Source organism: Giraffa tippelskirchi, chromosome Y (genome assembly GCF_054371585.1).
Source record: "Giraffa tippelskirchi isolate mGirTip1 chromosome Y, T2T-mGirTip1v1.2.pri, whole genome shotgun sequence".
Lineage (NCBI taxonomy): Eukaryota > Metazoa > Chordata > Mammalia > Artiodactyla > Giraffidae > Giraffa > Giraffa tippelskirchi.
In genome coordinates, this window is record NC_137290.1 from 6991221 (window position 1) to 7007808 (window position 16588).

The 16588-nt window shown below is 35.6% G+C and overlaps 1 protein-coding gene across 2 annotated transcripts in view; it reads left to right on the forward strand.

Annotated features, from left to right (window-relative positions):
* LOC145537625 (ubiquitin carboxyl-terminal hydrolase 9X-like) overlaps positions 1 to 16588 on the forward strand; it is a 159312-nt gene that overhangs the window by 79008 nt on the left and 63716 nt on the right. For both annotated transcript variants that reach the window (XM_081568366.1, XM_081568367.1), the window contains exons 16-21: positions 1354 to 1696; positions 2892 to 2987; positions 3396 to 3607; positions 4800 to 5040; positions 5359 to 5493; positions 6251 to 6371. In XM_081568366.1, the coding sequence (XP_081424492.1) occupies positions 1354 to 1696; positions 2892 to 2987; positions 3396 to 3607; positions 4800 to 5040; positions 5359 to 5493; positions 6251 to 6371 (1148 nt within the window). The remainder of the gene's footprint in view (positions 1 to 1353; positions 1697 to 2891; positions 2988 to 3395; positions 3608 to 4799; positions 5041 to 5358; positions 5494 to 6250; positions 6372 to 16588) is intronic.

Consider the following 16588-nt stretch of genomic DNA (forward strand, 5'->3'; position numbering starts at 1 on the left):
TGCTCATTTGTTAGTAAGAGGAATTAAGTAGGATTGAAAATTTAAGGATACCTTCATACTCAGACCTAGAATTACTTATATATTGAAGACCAGATTAAGACACAAAAGAAGAAACCCACCAACATTAAAATGAATACACCATATTGTGCTGAACATGAAGCCAACATTTGTTAACTAAGAATGCAATGTAGATTATTCATATTAAATTCAGATTCTGTTTTCTTTCACTGTCATTTAGAGAAGTAAGACACAGTAAGTAGAGAAGTACTAAAAGAAACTAAGAGTCTCAAATGACAAAAGACATTACCTGAGAATTATCAGCTTCATTGTATTCTTATTTTAACGGAAACTAACAGTCACACAACTGAAAAGCATCAGAGGACATCTTGAATTGTCACAAACACATTAATGATTACTGACCTAGAAGTGAGGTTGAATTATGTAGGTAGTTTTGTTTATAGTGTGCAGGTATTGAATGTAATATTTTAAGAAATTAAAAAGCTTTGAGTTTTATCTTTTAATAACATTTACTACTAAGTCGCTTCAGTTGTGTCCAACTCTGTGCGACCCCATAGACGGCAGCCCAGCAGGCTCTGCCGTCCCTGGGATTCTCCAGGCAAGAACACTGGAGTGGGTTGCCATTTCCTTCTCCAATGCATGAAAGTGAAAAGTGAAAGTGAAGTCACTCAGTCATGTCTGACTCTTCGTGACACCATGGACTGCAGCCTCCCAGGCTCCTCCGTCCATGGGATTTTCCAGGCAAGAGTACTGGAGTGGGGTGCCATTGCCTTCTTACATTTAGGGGTCGCTAAAAGTCAGACACGACTGAGCGACTTCACTTTCCCTTTTCACTTTCATGCATTGGAGAAGGAAATGGCAACCCACTCCAGTGTTCTTGCCCGGAGAATCCCAGGAACAGGGGAGCCTGATGGGCTGCCGCCTATGGGGTTGCACAGAGTCAGACATGACTGAAGCAACTTAGCAGCAGCAGCAGCAGTTAGCTGAAAGTCATCATATATAATATCTCCTTTTGCATTGAAATCATATAAGCTAAATTAGTATGTGGCTTCAAAGCCTGAACTTCTTAATAACAAGAAATAAACTTCTATATTTAGATGAAATCATATAGCGTAGTTCCTGGAGCTTTGTAGTTGGCCAATAAATAGATGTTTGTTAAATAATTAATGACTGCCAGATGTGGTTAAAAAATAAATATTTTTGAAAAGATGCCTTTTAAAGCTGTAATTAATATGTGATTATGCCAAATGAATTATTTCAAATACTTTACAATAAACTGTATTTGAGGGTAAAATTTTATAAACCTAATTACTGATTTCTTAAATTTTTTCCAAGGTTTTTATTAAAGGATGGCCAGCTGTGGCTTTGTGCTCCTCAAGCGAAACAAATATGGAAATGCTTAGCAGAGAATGCAGTTTACGTTTGTGATCGTGAAGCTTGTTTTAAGTGGTATTCCAAGTTAATGGGGGATGAACCAGACTTAGATCCTGATATTAATAAGGAATTCTTCGAAAGTAATGTGCTTCAACTTGATCCTTTCCTGTTAACTGAAAATGGAATGAAATGTTTTGAACGATTCTTCAAAGCTGTTAATTGTCGAGAAGGGAAACTGGTAACAAAAAGAAGAGCCTATATGATGGATGATTTGGAACTAATAGGATTAGATTACCTTTGGAGAGTAAGTAAAGAAGTAGGAACCCCTGTTTACAAACATTGTACATGAGGTGGCTCCTATAAAATGTAATTGAGGAGTCATAATTTTGCTTTTAATTTACCTGTATTTATCCTCTTTGGTGTTTGTGCTAGGAATTGAGGGGTTAATAGGGAGGGCCTGAGTGGAAGCTGCTCACCCTTAAGTTCTTGTTATGTCATTATTTTTGTCAAATATTTTGTCAATATTTTTGAGTTCATATTCCCTCCCCCTTACCTCTCACCGCCCGCTGCCCGCCCTCCCTCCGTCACCACCAATGCATCTTTGTGCTTAGAATTACTTGAGATGTGTGCAAGTAGAGTAACCATTGCCTACCTGCACATCTTTCATATTCCCTTTGAAAAGATCATTGGCTACATTTCTTAATAGTTGTATTTTGGGGCTTATTGTACGTTTAATGCCAAAACAAATGAAGGACAGAAAAGAGGACTGTTAGTTGGAAGAAGTCATTAGTACCTTTATGATATTGTTTGATTTGTGATATATTTAAATACCTAGGAGTAAAATGCTGTATTGTATTTACAGTTTTTCCATCTTGATAATTAAATCTTAATTACCATCTCAAATTCTAAACTATTATGCTTCAGCTTATACTGTGTTTTGTCTGTGGGGTTTTTTGTTTCATTTCTTATCCCTGGGTAAACTAAGGTGTTTGGTCTTTAATTAATACTAGTGGTTTTTTTGACTCAGTCTCCCCCTATTCCTTTCCTTTTGCCTCCCTGAACCTCTCAAAGGATCAGCCTTGAAACACCCAAATAACCATAGAATTCTAAACATGTTGTGAAAATCTCTCATACAGTAAAATAAGTTTAAAAGTTGCTGGAGTTGACAGAATTGGTTTTTGTGATAAATGATTTTTCATGGAAAGTTTTTAGCTTCTTTGAATTACTTCTTGAAAATCTCATAGCCTGGCTGCCAAAATGCAGAATTATGTAATATTGATTAAAGTATATGATTTTTATTTTAAAGCAAATTACTCAAGAAAATTTGTATATATTATTAATATTCCATTTAATTTTGTTAGTTAATTTTATTTGGCTTGCATATCAAAAGCAATTTAGTCTTAGATTTTTCACTTTTAAAAAATTGATAGCATTTGAATTTAAGTACCAAATGAAAATATATCTTGAATGTTACTAATTACTTTAATTTTTGGATCTAGGTTGTAATTCAGAGTAATGATGATATTGCCAGCAGAGCTATAGATCTCCTTAAAGAAATATATACAAATCTTGGCCCCAGATTACAGGTCAATCAGGTGAGGATTGAGCTGCATAAAACCTTCCGTTACAGTTAAATTGAAAAGTAACTTTGTGTTAAGTAGAGTCTTTTAAATGTAAGTACTTAAGGTACATTTGTCCCTTACAAAATGCCAACTCTTGATAATTATCTTTAGGTGGCTAGGATAATTTTAACTATGATGAATTTATTATTGTATGCTAAGACAATCAAAATACTTGCTTTGACATTCAGTCCAAATTTTTTTTTCATAGTTGGTTTATACTTGTTTATTATCAACTTCCTTTTGTGTTTTATTGCTGATTAATACATGATATGATTAGGAATTATCTAAAGGTTGAAATTTTACTGTCTTTAATTGGATTAATGTCATTTGGTTTTAAATTTTGAAGCAGTTTAACGTCTTTATTTGGCCCATTATTTGTAGGTGGTTATCCATGAAGACTTTATTCAGTCTTGCTTTGATCGTTTGAAAGCTTCATATGATACGTTGTGTGTTTTGGATGGTGACAAAGAGAGCATTAACTGCACAAGACAGGAAGCTGTTCGAATGGTTCGAGTATTGACTGTTTTAAGGGAATACATAAATGAATGTGATAGTGATTATCATGAGGAAAGAACAATTTTACCTATGTCAAGGTTTGTAAGAAACTGATCTTTTAGTGTTAATTTGAAGTTATTTATATTTATTAGCCAGCTAATTGGGAAAGTTATGACATATAGATTAAAAAGACCATAAACAAAAAGTTTATTTCTGGTAGTCAGTGTCCTGCCTTTTAAAAACATTATTTGGATCTTATAGACACTTTTTTTAAAAAGAAGCAAATTGTAAGTTATATTTTGGAGACGTGCTGTTTTCTAGGCTATCATCATCCTTTAAGTGTGGCCTTGGTTTGGGAGTTGATATGTTTTTATTTTGATATTATTTGTTTACAGTGTTAATAATAAAGTTTTTTAGAGACGTCACTGGTGGTCCAGTGGTTAAGACTCTACTTTCAGTGCACAGGGCTTTGTTTCACTCCCTTGTTGGGAAACTATGATTCCATATTCTGCACAGCCAGACCAAAAAGAAAAATCTTTAAAGCTGCTTATGTAAATGTAACAAAGAATATTTTTAAATCATCTTTACCAAACTTTCCTTAAATTTAGAAACTGATAAAATAATTCACTAAATCATTTCAGTATAATTATTAATATATTACAAATTGAAGGATATAAATGATATGTTATAAATTAAACATACTAAATTATTTAATAATGTTTTAAATGGCATTTCTAGTTTTGGGGAAGTTTGTAGGATAAGTGTCATTAGATTTTTTAAAACTGAACATTTTTCAGATGGAAAATGTAAAATAGCTACTTTAATGTGATTTTTATTTTGTATCTTACCTGTGGGAAGAGAATATACTAAGAAATATTTGGGGGTGAATTTTTAACAATTAAAATGTTTTTTAGTGGAAACATCCATTTTAATGTTTTTGTTTACACTCTCAAGCTGAAGCTTATCTCTTCCACATTTAAAAATATTCTTGGTGAAGTGAGCTTTTATAGCGTAAAATTAATTGATGTGTTATTTGTGTCTGTATTATAATTTAATGTAAGTAAGATATCTTTTTCTGCAGCCATAGAGACAAAGGTTAATAGCAATGGAGGATAGTCACATTATGCTTTCAAGATTAGTTACAGTATTAATAATTAAAGAAACGTAAAATTGTTATTTTCTATATTCTAAAGCAAAATCAGTCTATCTTCCTGTTAGTAAGGATATGTTAAATTGTCAAATTTTTGTCTTGACAATCTCCTGAATATTGCTGTGTTTTTTCTCTTGCAGAGCATTCCGTGGTAAACATCTCTCTCTTATAGTTCGGTTTCCAAACCATGGCAGACAGGTTGATGATTTGGATATATGGTCTCATACAAATGATACTGTTGGTTCAGTACGACGATGTATTCTCAACCGTATTAAGGCAAATGTAGCCCATACAAAAATTGAACTCTTTGTCGGTGGTGAATTAATAGATTCTGAAGATGACAGAAAGCTAATTGGACAGCTAAACTTAAAAGATAAATCAGTAAGTACATATAATTTTCAAATACTCCCCCAAAATTAAATATGGAGGCTGTTTTTCACTTGTTCATAAATATTTATTTAGCATGTAATTGTTGTGTGCAGTCTTCTCTGTTAGGTGTTTGGGTTATAATCTTAAGTAAGATGGATGTCTTGACAGTAGTATTGTGGAGGAGATAAACTATTCACTGTTTATTTTAACTTTTTAATCATTTGTCTAAGGTTGAAGCAGGAAATATTTTTTAGCTTTTGATATATAGTTTATATTTTGTGCAAGTATTTTCCGTTTTCTTTTGTACTTATATATGCTGTCATTTTTCAGATAATTACAGCCAAGCTTACACAAGTAAGTTGCAATATGCCTTCCAGCCCTGATAGTTCTTCTGATTCCTCAGTTGGATCTCCTCGTTACAGTGATGGCCCTAAACCAGAAGTGGAAAGTTGTTTGCCTGGGGTGGTGAGTAGATATTGTATGCAAAGCTTTACACTCTTCTTTGATAATACAGAGAAATGTGTAGAATGGCTGGTGTCTTAACAAGTTGACATGTTTTTTAGATTGGGCAAATATCTAATAAATATACAGTTAAACATTAACTTCTTGTTGAATTTTTTGGTGTTGGATTTTAAAATAAAATTTCCCCATGGATATAGAATTATATTTGGAAAGAATTAATTGATTACAGTTGATAACACTAAACATATATTCTAGAAAATATTAGCCTTTCCTTTGAATCATTTTTACAGAAACATATAATCTGCTGTTTTTTTCAGATTCTTAGTAATATTACATCTGAAGGAACAGCTCTTTCTCTCTCTTTGTCTACCCCTCTTTCATTAGAATTATTCCTGGGATAGTACAGCTTCTGTGTAAGAGGAATTTGACTCCTTGCAACAGTTAGATTAGGAATTTAGTCTATAGCAGTTACCCCTGAAGGGTGAAGTGTCTTTTCTATAAATAGCTTTGAGAACTGTGTAAAATTCAGAGAAGCTTTGAAGGCTTATTTAATAAATGATTGCATTTTCATTATGAAGAATCGGTGGATTTGTAAAAGTGAAAAGGAAGGCCAGCAGTTTCAGATAGTAAAGATGGCATATGCAAAAGATGATATTTATAAGTAGAAAACTTATTTAGGGAAAGTGTATAGGTTAATTTTGAATAACAAAATTTTTTGACCTAATTTATAGGTATATACTTTTTGTATTCTGTATTTCAGATAATGTCACAACATCCCAGGTACATCTCTTTCCTTTGGCAAGTTGCTGACTTAGGTAGCAATCTGAATATACCACCTCTTAGAGATGGAGCCAGGATACTTATGAAACTTATGCCAATTGGTAAGAAAAATACCTCCCCACTTCTCTCCGCACTCTGTTGCTAATGCTTGCTTCACACATGAAAGATTTGGAAATTTTTAATATTTTTGGCATTGTCTTATTTATGCTTTTGAAAATATTTTATGCATTAGAAGGTCCTGTTGGATTTACTAAATCCATTTTCATGTTTTGCCTAATTACAGTTTTCTTTTGAAAGTTATATTGATGTAACTCTTGAGTTGACTCTTTTAGCTTATTGTAACATTTTCACTATCCTTTTTGTTTTCTGTTCTTACAGTTCTGTTTTATTTTATGAACACTTTGGTGTGTTTATACCATAATAGAATATTTGTTCATCTAAGCCTTATATTTTGTAAAACCAACCATGTATCACTACTGGGAGAAAATCACAGAGTTACAGAAAATTAGGAAGTATATTACAAAAAGCTTTTTATTTCTTAACTATATGAGAATAATTGATATGATATTTTATTATTCTCCAAAATGGTATTGTGTCCTTCAAATAAGGACAGTCTATTGTCTAATATATAATTAAAAATGTAAAGCAGAAAATTAACAGCCAGATATTCATCATGTAATTGATTGTATTTTTGCATATGCACCAGTTATTCTAGTAACATTTTTACCAAAGATTAGAAAACTTTTCCTGTTAAAGACTGGATAGCAAATATATTAGGTTTTGTGGGCCAGTGAATAAAATCAAGGATACCATGTAGGTACTTAAATAAAGGAAAACAAATTATCACAGAAGTTTTTATTAGCACAATTCAAGCTAAAAATCATATAGTGCAGTTTTTATGATATGGGTCTACTAATGAGAGTCATAGAACATTTTAGGGCGTTATAATATTTTGTTGAAGTTCAAAGTCTGTGTTCCATTTTATCAAATCAGTTGCAAATGTTCATTTGTTATTACTTGTCTCTAGAATACGGATTATATATCTTTGGCATGGTTTTCACACAAACAGGTACTACCGATCATTGTTCCATGAGCATATATAAAAGGCGTTTATAGTTCCCTAATTTTTCTATTAATATTTGATTTTTATTATGTCATTGCACTGCAGTGTTTGTTTTTTTTTTTTACTTCACAGTATTGTATTGGTTTTGCCATACACTGACATGAATTCCCCATGGGTGTACATGTGTTCCCCATTGTGAACCCCCTTTCCGCCTCCCTCACCATCCCATCCCTCCGGGTCATCCCAGTGCACCAGCCCTGAGCACCCTGTGTCATGCATTGAACCTGGACTGGTGATTCGTTTCACAAATGATAATTTATATGCTTCAATGCCATTCTCCCATATCATCCCACCCTCGCCCTCTCCCACAGAGTCCAAATACTGTTCTATACATCTGTGTCTCTTTTGCTGTCTCGCATACATGGAGAAGGCAGTGGCAACCCACTCCAGTATTCTTGCCTGGAAAATCCCATGGATGGAGGAGCCTGGTAGGCTGCAGTCCAAGGGATTGCGAAGAGTCGGACACGACTGAGTGACTTCACTTCCACTTTTCACTTTCATGCACTGGAGAAGGAAATGGCAACCCACTCCAGTGTTCTTGTCTGGAGAATCCCAGGGATGGCGGAGTCTGGGGGGCTGCTGTCTGTGGGGTCGCACAGAGTCAGACATGGCTGAAGCAACTTAGCATATATTGTTACCATCTTTCTAAATTCCATATATATGCGTTAGTATACTGTATTGGTGTTTTTCTTTCTGACTTACTTCACTCTGTATAATAGGCTCCAGTTTCATCCACCTTATTAGAACTGATTCAAATGTATTCTTTTTAATGGCTGAGTAATATTTCATTGTGTGTATGTACCACAGCTTCCTTATCCATTCGTCTGCTGATGGACATCTAGGTTGCTTCCCTGTCCTGGCTTTTATAAACAGTGCTGTGATGAACATTGGGGGTACACATGTCTCTTTCAGTTCTGGTTTCCTCGGTGTGTATGTCCAGCAATGGGATTGCTGGGTCATATGGCAGTTCTATTCCCAGTTTTTTAAGGAATCTCCACACTGTTCTCCATAGTGGCTGTACTAGTTTGCATTCCCACCAACAGTGTAAGAGGGTTCCCTTTTCTCCACACCCTCTCTAGCATTTATTGCTTGTAGGCTTTTGGATAGCAGCCATTCTGACTGGCATGAATGGTACCTCGTTGTGGTTTTGATTTGCATTTCTCTGATAATGAGTGATGTTGAGCATCTTTTCATGTGTTTGTTAGCCATCTGTATGTCTTCTTTGGAGAAATGTCTGTTTAGTTCTTTGGCCTACTTTTTGATTGGGTCGTTTATTTTTTCTGGAATTGAGCTCCAGGAGTTGCTTGTATATTTTTGAGATTAATTCTTTGTCCGTTGCTTCATTTGCTATTATTTTCTCCCATTCTGAAGGCTGTCTTTTCACCTTGCTTATAGTTTCCTTTATTGTGCAAAAGCTTTTAATTTTAATTAGGTCCCATTTGTTTATTTTTGCTTTTATTTCCAATATTCTGGGTGGTGAGTCATAGAGAATCCTGCTGTGGTTTATGTCAGAGAGTGTTTTGCTTGTGTTTTCCTCAAGGAGTTTTATAGTTTCTGGTCTTACGTTTAGATCTTTAATCCATTTTGAGTTTATTTTTGTGTATGGTGTTAGGAAGTGTTTTAGTTTCATTCTTTTAGAGGTGGTTGGCCGGTTTTCCCAGCACCGCTTGTTAAAGAGATTGTCTTTTCACCATTGTATATTCTTGCCTCCTTTGTCAAAGATAAGGTGTCCATAGGTGCATGGATTTATCTCTGGGTTTTCTATTTTGTTCCACTGATCTATATTTCTCTCTTTGTGCCTGTAGCATACTGTCTTGATGACTGTGGCTTTGTAGTAGAACCTGAAGTCAGGCAGGTTGATTCCTCCAGTTCCATTCTTCTTTCTCAAGATTGCTTTGGCTATTCGAGGTTTTTTGTATTTCCATACAAATTGTGAAATTATTTGTTCTAGTTCTCTGAAAAAGAACGTTGGTAGCTTGATAGGGATTGCATTGAATCTATAGATTGCTTTGGGTAATATACTCATTTTCACTATATTGATTCTTCAAATCCATGAACACGGTATTTTTCTCCATCTATTTGTGTCCTCTTTGATTTCATTCACCACTGTTTTATAGTTTTCTATATATAGATCTTTTGTTTCTTTAGGTAGGTATATTCCTAAGTATTCTATTCTATTCGTTGCAATGGTGAATGGAATTGTTAACTTTAATTTCTCTTTCTGTTTTCTCATTGTTTGTGTAGAGGAATGCAAAGGATTTCTATGTGTTGATTTTATATCCTGCAACTTTACTACATTCATTGATTAGCTCTAGTAATTTTTTGGTGGAGTCTTTAGGGTTTTCTTTGTAGAGGATCATGTTATCTGCAAACAGTGAGAGATTTACTTCTTATTTTCCAATCTGGATTCCTTTTATTTCTTTTTCTGCTCTGATTGCTGTGGCCAAAACTCCCAAAACTATGTTGAATAGTAGTGGTGAGAGTGGGCATCCTTGTCTTGTTACTGACTTTAGGGGAAAAGCTTTCAATTTTTCATCATTGAGGGTAATGTTTGCTGTAGGTTTGTCATATATAGCTTTTATTATGTTGAGGTATGTTCCTTCTATTCCTGCTTTTTGAAGGGTTTTTTTAATCATAAATGGATTTGAATTTTGTTAAAGGTTTTCTCTGCATCTATTGAAATAATTGTCTGGTTTTTATTTTTCAATTTGCTACTGTGGTGTATTACATTGATTGATTTGTGGATATTGAAGAATCCTTCCATCCCTGGCATGAAGCTCACTAGTCATGATGTATGATCTTTTTAATATGTTGTTGGATTCTGTTTGCTAGAATTTTGTTCAGGATTTTGCATCTATGTTCAACAGTGATAATGGCCTGTAGTTTTCTTTTTTGTGTGGCATCTTTGTCAGGTTTTGGTATTAGGGTGATAGTGGACTCATAGAATGAGTTTGGAAGTTTACCTTCCTCTGCAGTTTTCTGGAAGAGGTTGAGTAGGATAGGTGTTAGCTCTTCTCTAAATTTTTGGTAGAATTCAGCTGTGAAGCCGTCTAGTCCTGGGCTTTTATTTGCTGGAAGATTTCTGATTATAGTTTCAATTTCTGTGCTTGTGATGGGTCTGTTAAGATTTTCTATTTCTTCCTGGTTCAGTTTTGAAAAGTTGTACTTTTCTAACGATTTGTCCGTTTCTTCCAAGTTGTCCATTTTATTTGCATTTAGTTGCTGATAAGTCTCTTATGATCCTTTGTATTTCTGTGTTGTCTGCTGTGATTTCTCCATTTTCATTTATAATTTTGCTGATTTCATTTTTCTCCCTTAGTTTCTTGTTGAGTCTGGCTAATGGTTTGTCAGTTTTATTTATCTTCTCAAACAATCAGCTTTTGGCTTTGTTGGTTTTTGCTATGGACTCTTTTGTTTCTTTTGCATTTATTTCTGCCCTAATTTTTAAGATTTCTTACCTTCTACTAACCCTGGGGTTCTTCATTTCTTCCTTTTCTAGTTGCTTTAAGTGTAATTTATTTGACTTTTTTCTTGTTTCTTGAGGTGAGCCTGTATTGCTATGAACCTTCCTCTTAGCACTGCTTTTACAGTGTCCCATAGGTTTTGGCTATTTCAAATCCTCAAAGATGATGCTGTGAAAGTGTTGCACTCAATATATGCCAGCAAATCTGGAAAACTCAGCAGGGGCCACAGGACTGGAAAATATCAGTTTTCATTCCAATCCCAAAGAAAGGCAATGCCAAAGAATGCTCAAACTACCACCCAGTTGCACTCATCTCACATGCTAGTAAAGTAATGCTCAAAATTCTCCATGCTAGGCTTCAGCAATATGTGAACCGTGAATTTCCATATGTTCAAGCTGGTTTTAGAAAAGACAGGGGAACCAGAGATCAAATTGCCAACATCCACTGGATCATCAAAAAAGCAAGAGAGTTCCAGAAAAACATCTATTTCTGCTTAATTGACTATGCCAAAGCCTTTGACTGTGAGGATAACAATAAACTGGAAAATTCTGAAAGAGACGGGACTACCAGACCATCTGACCTGTCTCTTGAGAAACCTGTATGCAGGTCAGGAAGCAACAGTTAGAACTGGATATGGAACAACAGACTGGTTCCAAATAGGAAAAGAAGTACGTCAAGGCTGTATATTGTCACCCTGCTTATTTAACTTATATGCAGAGTACATCATGAGAAATGCCGGGCTGGAAGAAACACAAGCTGGAATCAAGATTGCCGGGAGAAATATCAATAACCTCAGATATGCGGATGACACCACCCTTATGGCAGAAAGTGAAGAAGAACTAAAGAGCCTCTTGATGAAAGTGAAAGAGGAGAGTGAAAAAGTTGGCTTAAAGCCCAACGTTGAGAAAACTAAGATGATGGCATTTGGTCCCATCACTTCATGGGAAGTAGATGGGGAAACAGTGGAAACAGTGTCAGACTTTATTTTTTTGGGCTCCAAGATCGAGATCTGCTGATGGTGACTGCAGGCATGAAATTAAAAGACACTTACTCCTTGGAAGGAAGGTTATGACCAACCTAGATAGCATATTTAAAAGCACAGACATTACTCTGCCAACAAAGGTCCATCTAGTCAAAGCTATGGTTTTTCCAGTAATCATGTATGGATGTGAGAGTTGGACGGTGAAGAAAGCTGAGCGCTGAAGAATTGATGCTCTTGAACTGTGGTGTTGGAGAAGAATCTTGAGAGTCCCTGGGACTGCAAGAAGATCCAACCAGTCCATCCTAAAGGAGATCAGTCCTGGGTGTTCATTCGAAGGACTGATCTTGAAGCTGAAACTACATTACTTTGGTTACCTCATGCGAAGAGTTGACTCATTGGAAAAAACCCTGATTCTGGGAAGGATTGGGGGCAGGAGGAAAAGGGGACGACAGAGGATGAGATGGATGGATGGCTTCACCGACTCGATGGACATGGGTTTGTGTAAACTGCGGGAATTGGTGATGGACAGGGAGGCCTGGCGTGCTGCGATTCATGGGGTCGCAAATAGTCGGACACTGCTGAACGACGAACTGAACTGTTAGGTTTTGGGTTGTGTTTTCATTTTCATTCGTTTTTATGGATATTTTGGTTTCTTTTTGATTTCTTCTGTGATTTGTTGGTTATTCAGCAACATGTTGTTTAGCCTCCATATGTTGTAATTTTTAATAGATTTTCTCCTGTAATTGACATCTAATCTTACTACGTTGTGATCAGAAAAGATACTTGGAGTGATTTCAGTTTTTTTAAATTTACCGAGGCTAGATTTATGGCCCAGGATGTGATCTATTCTGGAGAAGGTTCTGTTGCACTGCAGTTTAGTTACACTGAATTTTAGGCTGGATTGGAAGGTTTTCAATTGCATTGTTCACTGTATTTTGAAATAATGGAGTTTCCTTTGCACTTGTTTGAAGTTTTGAAATGCTGCAGGAACTGTAATTTGAGTTTGGAAAATATATTTGTTGTAATTTAAATCATCTCTACCTTACTTATAATACCTAACAAGCTGTAAAGGTTGTTATCTTGTTTAGTGAATAATGACAGGAAAAGTATTGATTGTTTGGTACAGATTAGGTCTAACTGCATAGTCAACAGAGACAGTAACATAACTAACTGTAAGGCTGGTGTGGAGAAAAAGAGAGTGAGATGGGCATTCAGGAAGAGAAAGATTTATTACAGGAAGAGAGAAGGTGACTGGCTTTAAAGAGAAACCAGTGCTTACCCTACAGTCAACCCTTGTTATACCATGTGTGTGTGTGTGTGTTTGGTTTTCCGTCACTTCAGTAGTGTCTGACTCTTTGTACCCCATGGACCATAGTCTGCCAGGCTCCTCTATCCATGGGATTTTCCTGGCAAGAATACTAGATTGGGTTGCCATTTCCTTTTCCATCTTATACCCTATCAATGGGAAATTGTTCCCTGAAGCCCTTAGTTTACCTTTAGTCCATTGGAGATGTCTCACATTTGGGTGGTCACGTAGTCTTGATAAATTGGCACCAGCAGGGAATAAGAGGCTATTGCTTTAAGAAAAAAACAGGATGCCCTCTAGGACAGTGTGGCCACTGTGACTTCATCCATTTTTTGTCAGGTTACTACAATGGACCATTTTTAAATAATACCCTGTGAGCCCCTTTTGGACCCTAACAATAACCTTTCTTACACTTAGAAATTGATTTCTGTTAGTGAGCTGAAAGATAACTAACTGAATAAAACAGTATTTAAAGCAAAAGTATATATACAAAATTTAAGTATAAGAAAATTACAAACTTGCACCTTGTGGCACCATTACCATACAAACATATGCTGTATTAACATTCTCCAAAATTTTTTCTTTTTTAAATTTTGGCTAATGATAATGATGACAATGTTCATGACAACACATGCCTACAGACCTGATGTGAGGAGTAAGATGTGTGGCACTATAGTTAAGGTGTTAAACACCAGGCTAACTCCAGTCACTGATATATATTAAAGGATTATATATTGGAAGGACTGGGTTCAGATTCTAGACTCTGAGATTTTGAAGAAGATCAAATACACTGTTGTCAGGATCGGCGACAGTTAAAAGTCAGAAACAAGACAAGGATGCCCACTTTCACCACTACTATTCAACATAGTTTTGGAAGTTTTGGCCACAGCAATCAGAGCAGAAAAAGAAATAAAAGGAATACAGATAGGAAAAGAAGAAGTAAAACTTTCACTGTTTGCAGATGACATGATCCTCTACATAGAAAACCCTAAAGATTCTACCAGAAAATTACTAGAGCTAATCAATGAATATAGTAAAGTTGCAGGATATAAAATTAACACACAGAAATCCCTTGCATTCCTATACTCCAATAATGAGAAAACAGAAAGAGAAATTAAGGAAACAGTACCGTTCACCATTGCAACAAAAAGAATAAAATACTTAGGAATATATCTACCTAAAGAAACAAAAGACTTATATATAGAAAACTATAAAACACTGATGAAAGAAATCAAAGAGGACACAAACAGATGGAGAAATATACCGTGTTCATGGATTGAAAGAATTAATGTAGTGAAAATGAGTATACTACCCAAAGCAATCTGTAGATTCAGTGCAATCCCTATCAAGCTACCAATGGTATTTTTCACAGAACTAGAACAAATCATCTCACAATTTGTATGGAAATATAAGAAACCTCGAATAGCCAAAGCAATCTTGAGAAAGAAGAATGGAATTGGAGGAATCAACCTGCCTGACTTCAGTCTCTACTACAAAGCCACAGTCATCAAGACAGTATGGTACTGGCACAAAGATAGAAATATAGATCAATGGAACAAAATAGAAAACCCAGAGATAAATCCATGCACCTATGGACACCTTATCTTTGACAAAGGAGGCAAGAATATACAATGGAGAAAAGACAATCTCTTTAACAAGTGGTGCTGGGAAAACTGGTCAACCACTTGTAAAAGAATGAAACTAGAACACTTCCTAACACCATACACAAAAATAAACTCAAAATGCATTAAAGATCTAAACGTAAGACCAGAAACTATAAAACTCCTTGAGGAAAACACAAGCAAAACACTCTCTGACATAAATCACAGCAGGATCCTCCATGACCCACCTCCCAGAATATTGGAAATAAAAGCAAAAATAAACAAATGGGACCTAATTAAAATTAAAAGCTTTTGCACAGCAAAGGAAACTATAAGCAAGGTGAAAAGACAGCCTTCAGAATGGGAGAAAATAATAGCAAATGAAGCAACAATTAATCTCAAAAATATACAAGCAACTCCTGCAGCTGAATTCCAGAAAAATAAATGACCCAATCAAAAAATGGGCCAAAGAACTAAACAGACATTTCGCCAAAGAAGTCATACAGATGGCTAACAAACACATGAAAAGATGCTCAACATCACTCATTATTAGAGAAATGTAAATCAAAACCACAATGAGGTACCATTTCACACCAGTCAGAATGGCTGCTATCCGAAAGTCTACAAGCAATAAATGCTGGAGAGGGTGTGGAGGAAAGGGAACCCTCTTACACTGTTGGTGGGAATGCAAACTAGTACAGCCACTATGGAGAACAGTGTGGAGATTCCTTAAAAATCTGGGAATAGAACTGCCATATGACCCAGCAATCCCACTGCTGGGCATACACACGGAGGAAACCAGAATTGAAAGAGACGCGTGTACACCAATGTTCATCGCAGCACTGTTTACAATAGCCAGGACATGGAAGCAACCTAGATGTCCATCAGCAGATGAATGGAGAAGGAAGCTGTGGTACATATACACAACGGAATATTACTCAACCATTAAAAAAAATACATTTGAACTGGTTCTATTGAGATGGATAAACCTGGAGCCCATTATACAGAGTGAAGTAAGCCAAAAAGAAAAACAACAATACAGTATACTAATGCATATATATGGAATTTGAAAGATGGTAATGATAACCCTATATGCGAGACAGGATAAGAGATACAGATGCATAGAACAGTGTTATGGACTCTGTGGGAGAAGGTGAGGGTGGGACGTTCTGGGAGAATAGCATTGAAACATGTATATTATCATATGTGAAACAGAACACTATTCCATGTTCGATGCATGAGACAAATGCTCAGGGCTGGGGCAATGGGATGACCCAGAGGGATGGGATGGGGAGGAAGGTGGGAGGGGGGTCCAGGAAGGGGAACACATATAAACCCATGGCTGATTCAAGTCAATGTATGACAAAAACTACTACAATATTGTAAAGTAATTAACCCCCAACTAAAATAAATAAATTTATTTAAAAAAAAAAAGACTTAAGAATCTTTAAGAGTAAAAGGTTGAGATTTCATAACTATAGGTGCTTTAGTTATAAACATTGACATAAGAAGCTGTTTCTTTTCTTCCTTATTTGGATCATCAAACAAATTAACAGTAGTTGTTGATCATATTGTTATACTTTGGGTGACACAGAGGCTTCCTTAGCCTCTAGGGATGGATTGTATTTGAGGACTGTATTTTTTTAAACAGTTGGTGCCTGGGATTTCCATTGTGGTCCAGTGCTTAAGACTTTGAACTGTGCAGCAAATAAAATGAAGCAAGGTAGGGTAAACTGTTGCCTGGTGAAAACCTGCTGCATTTTTCAAGTGTTCTAATTGATGGTTCCATTTCTGCTAAATATTCTGCCTCATTATTATTAGCATCTGTAGAAGATGTTAGCA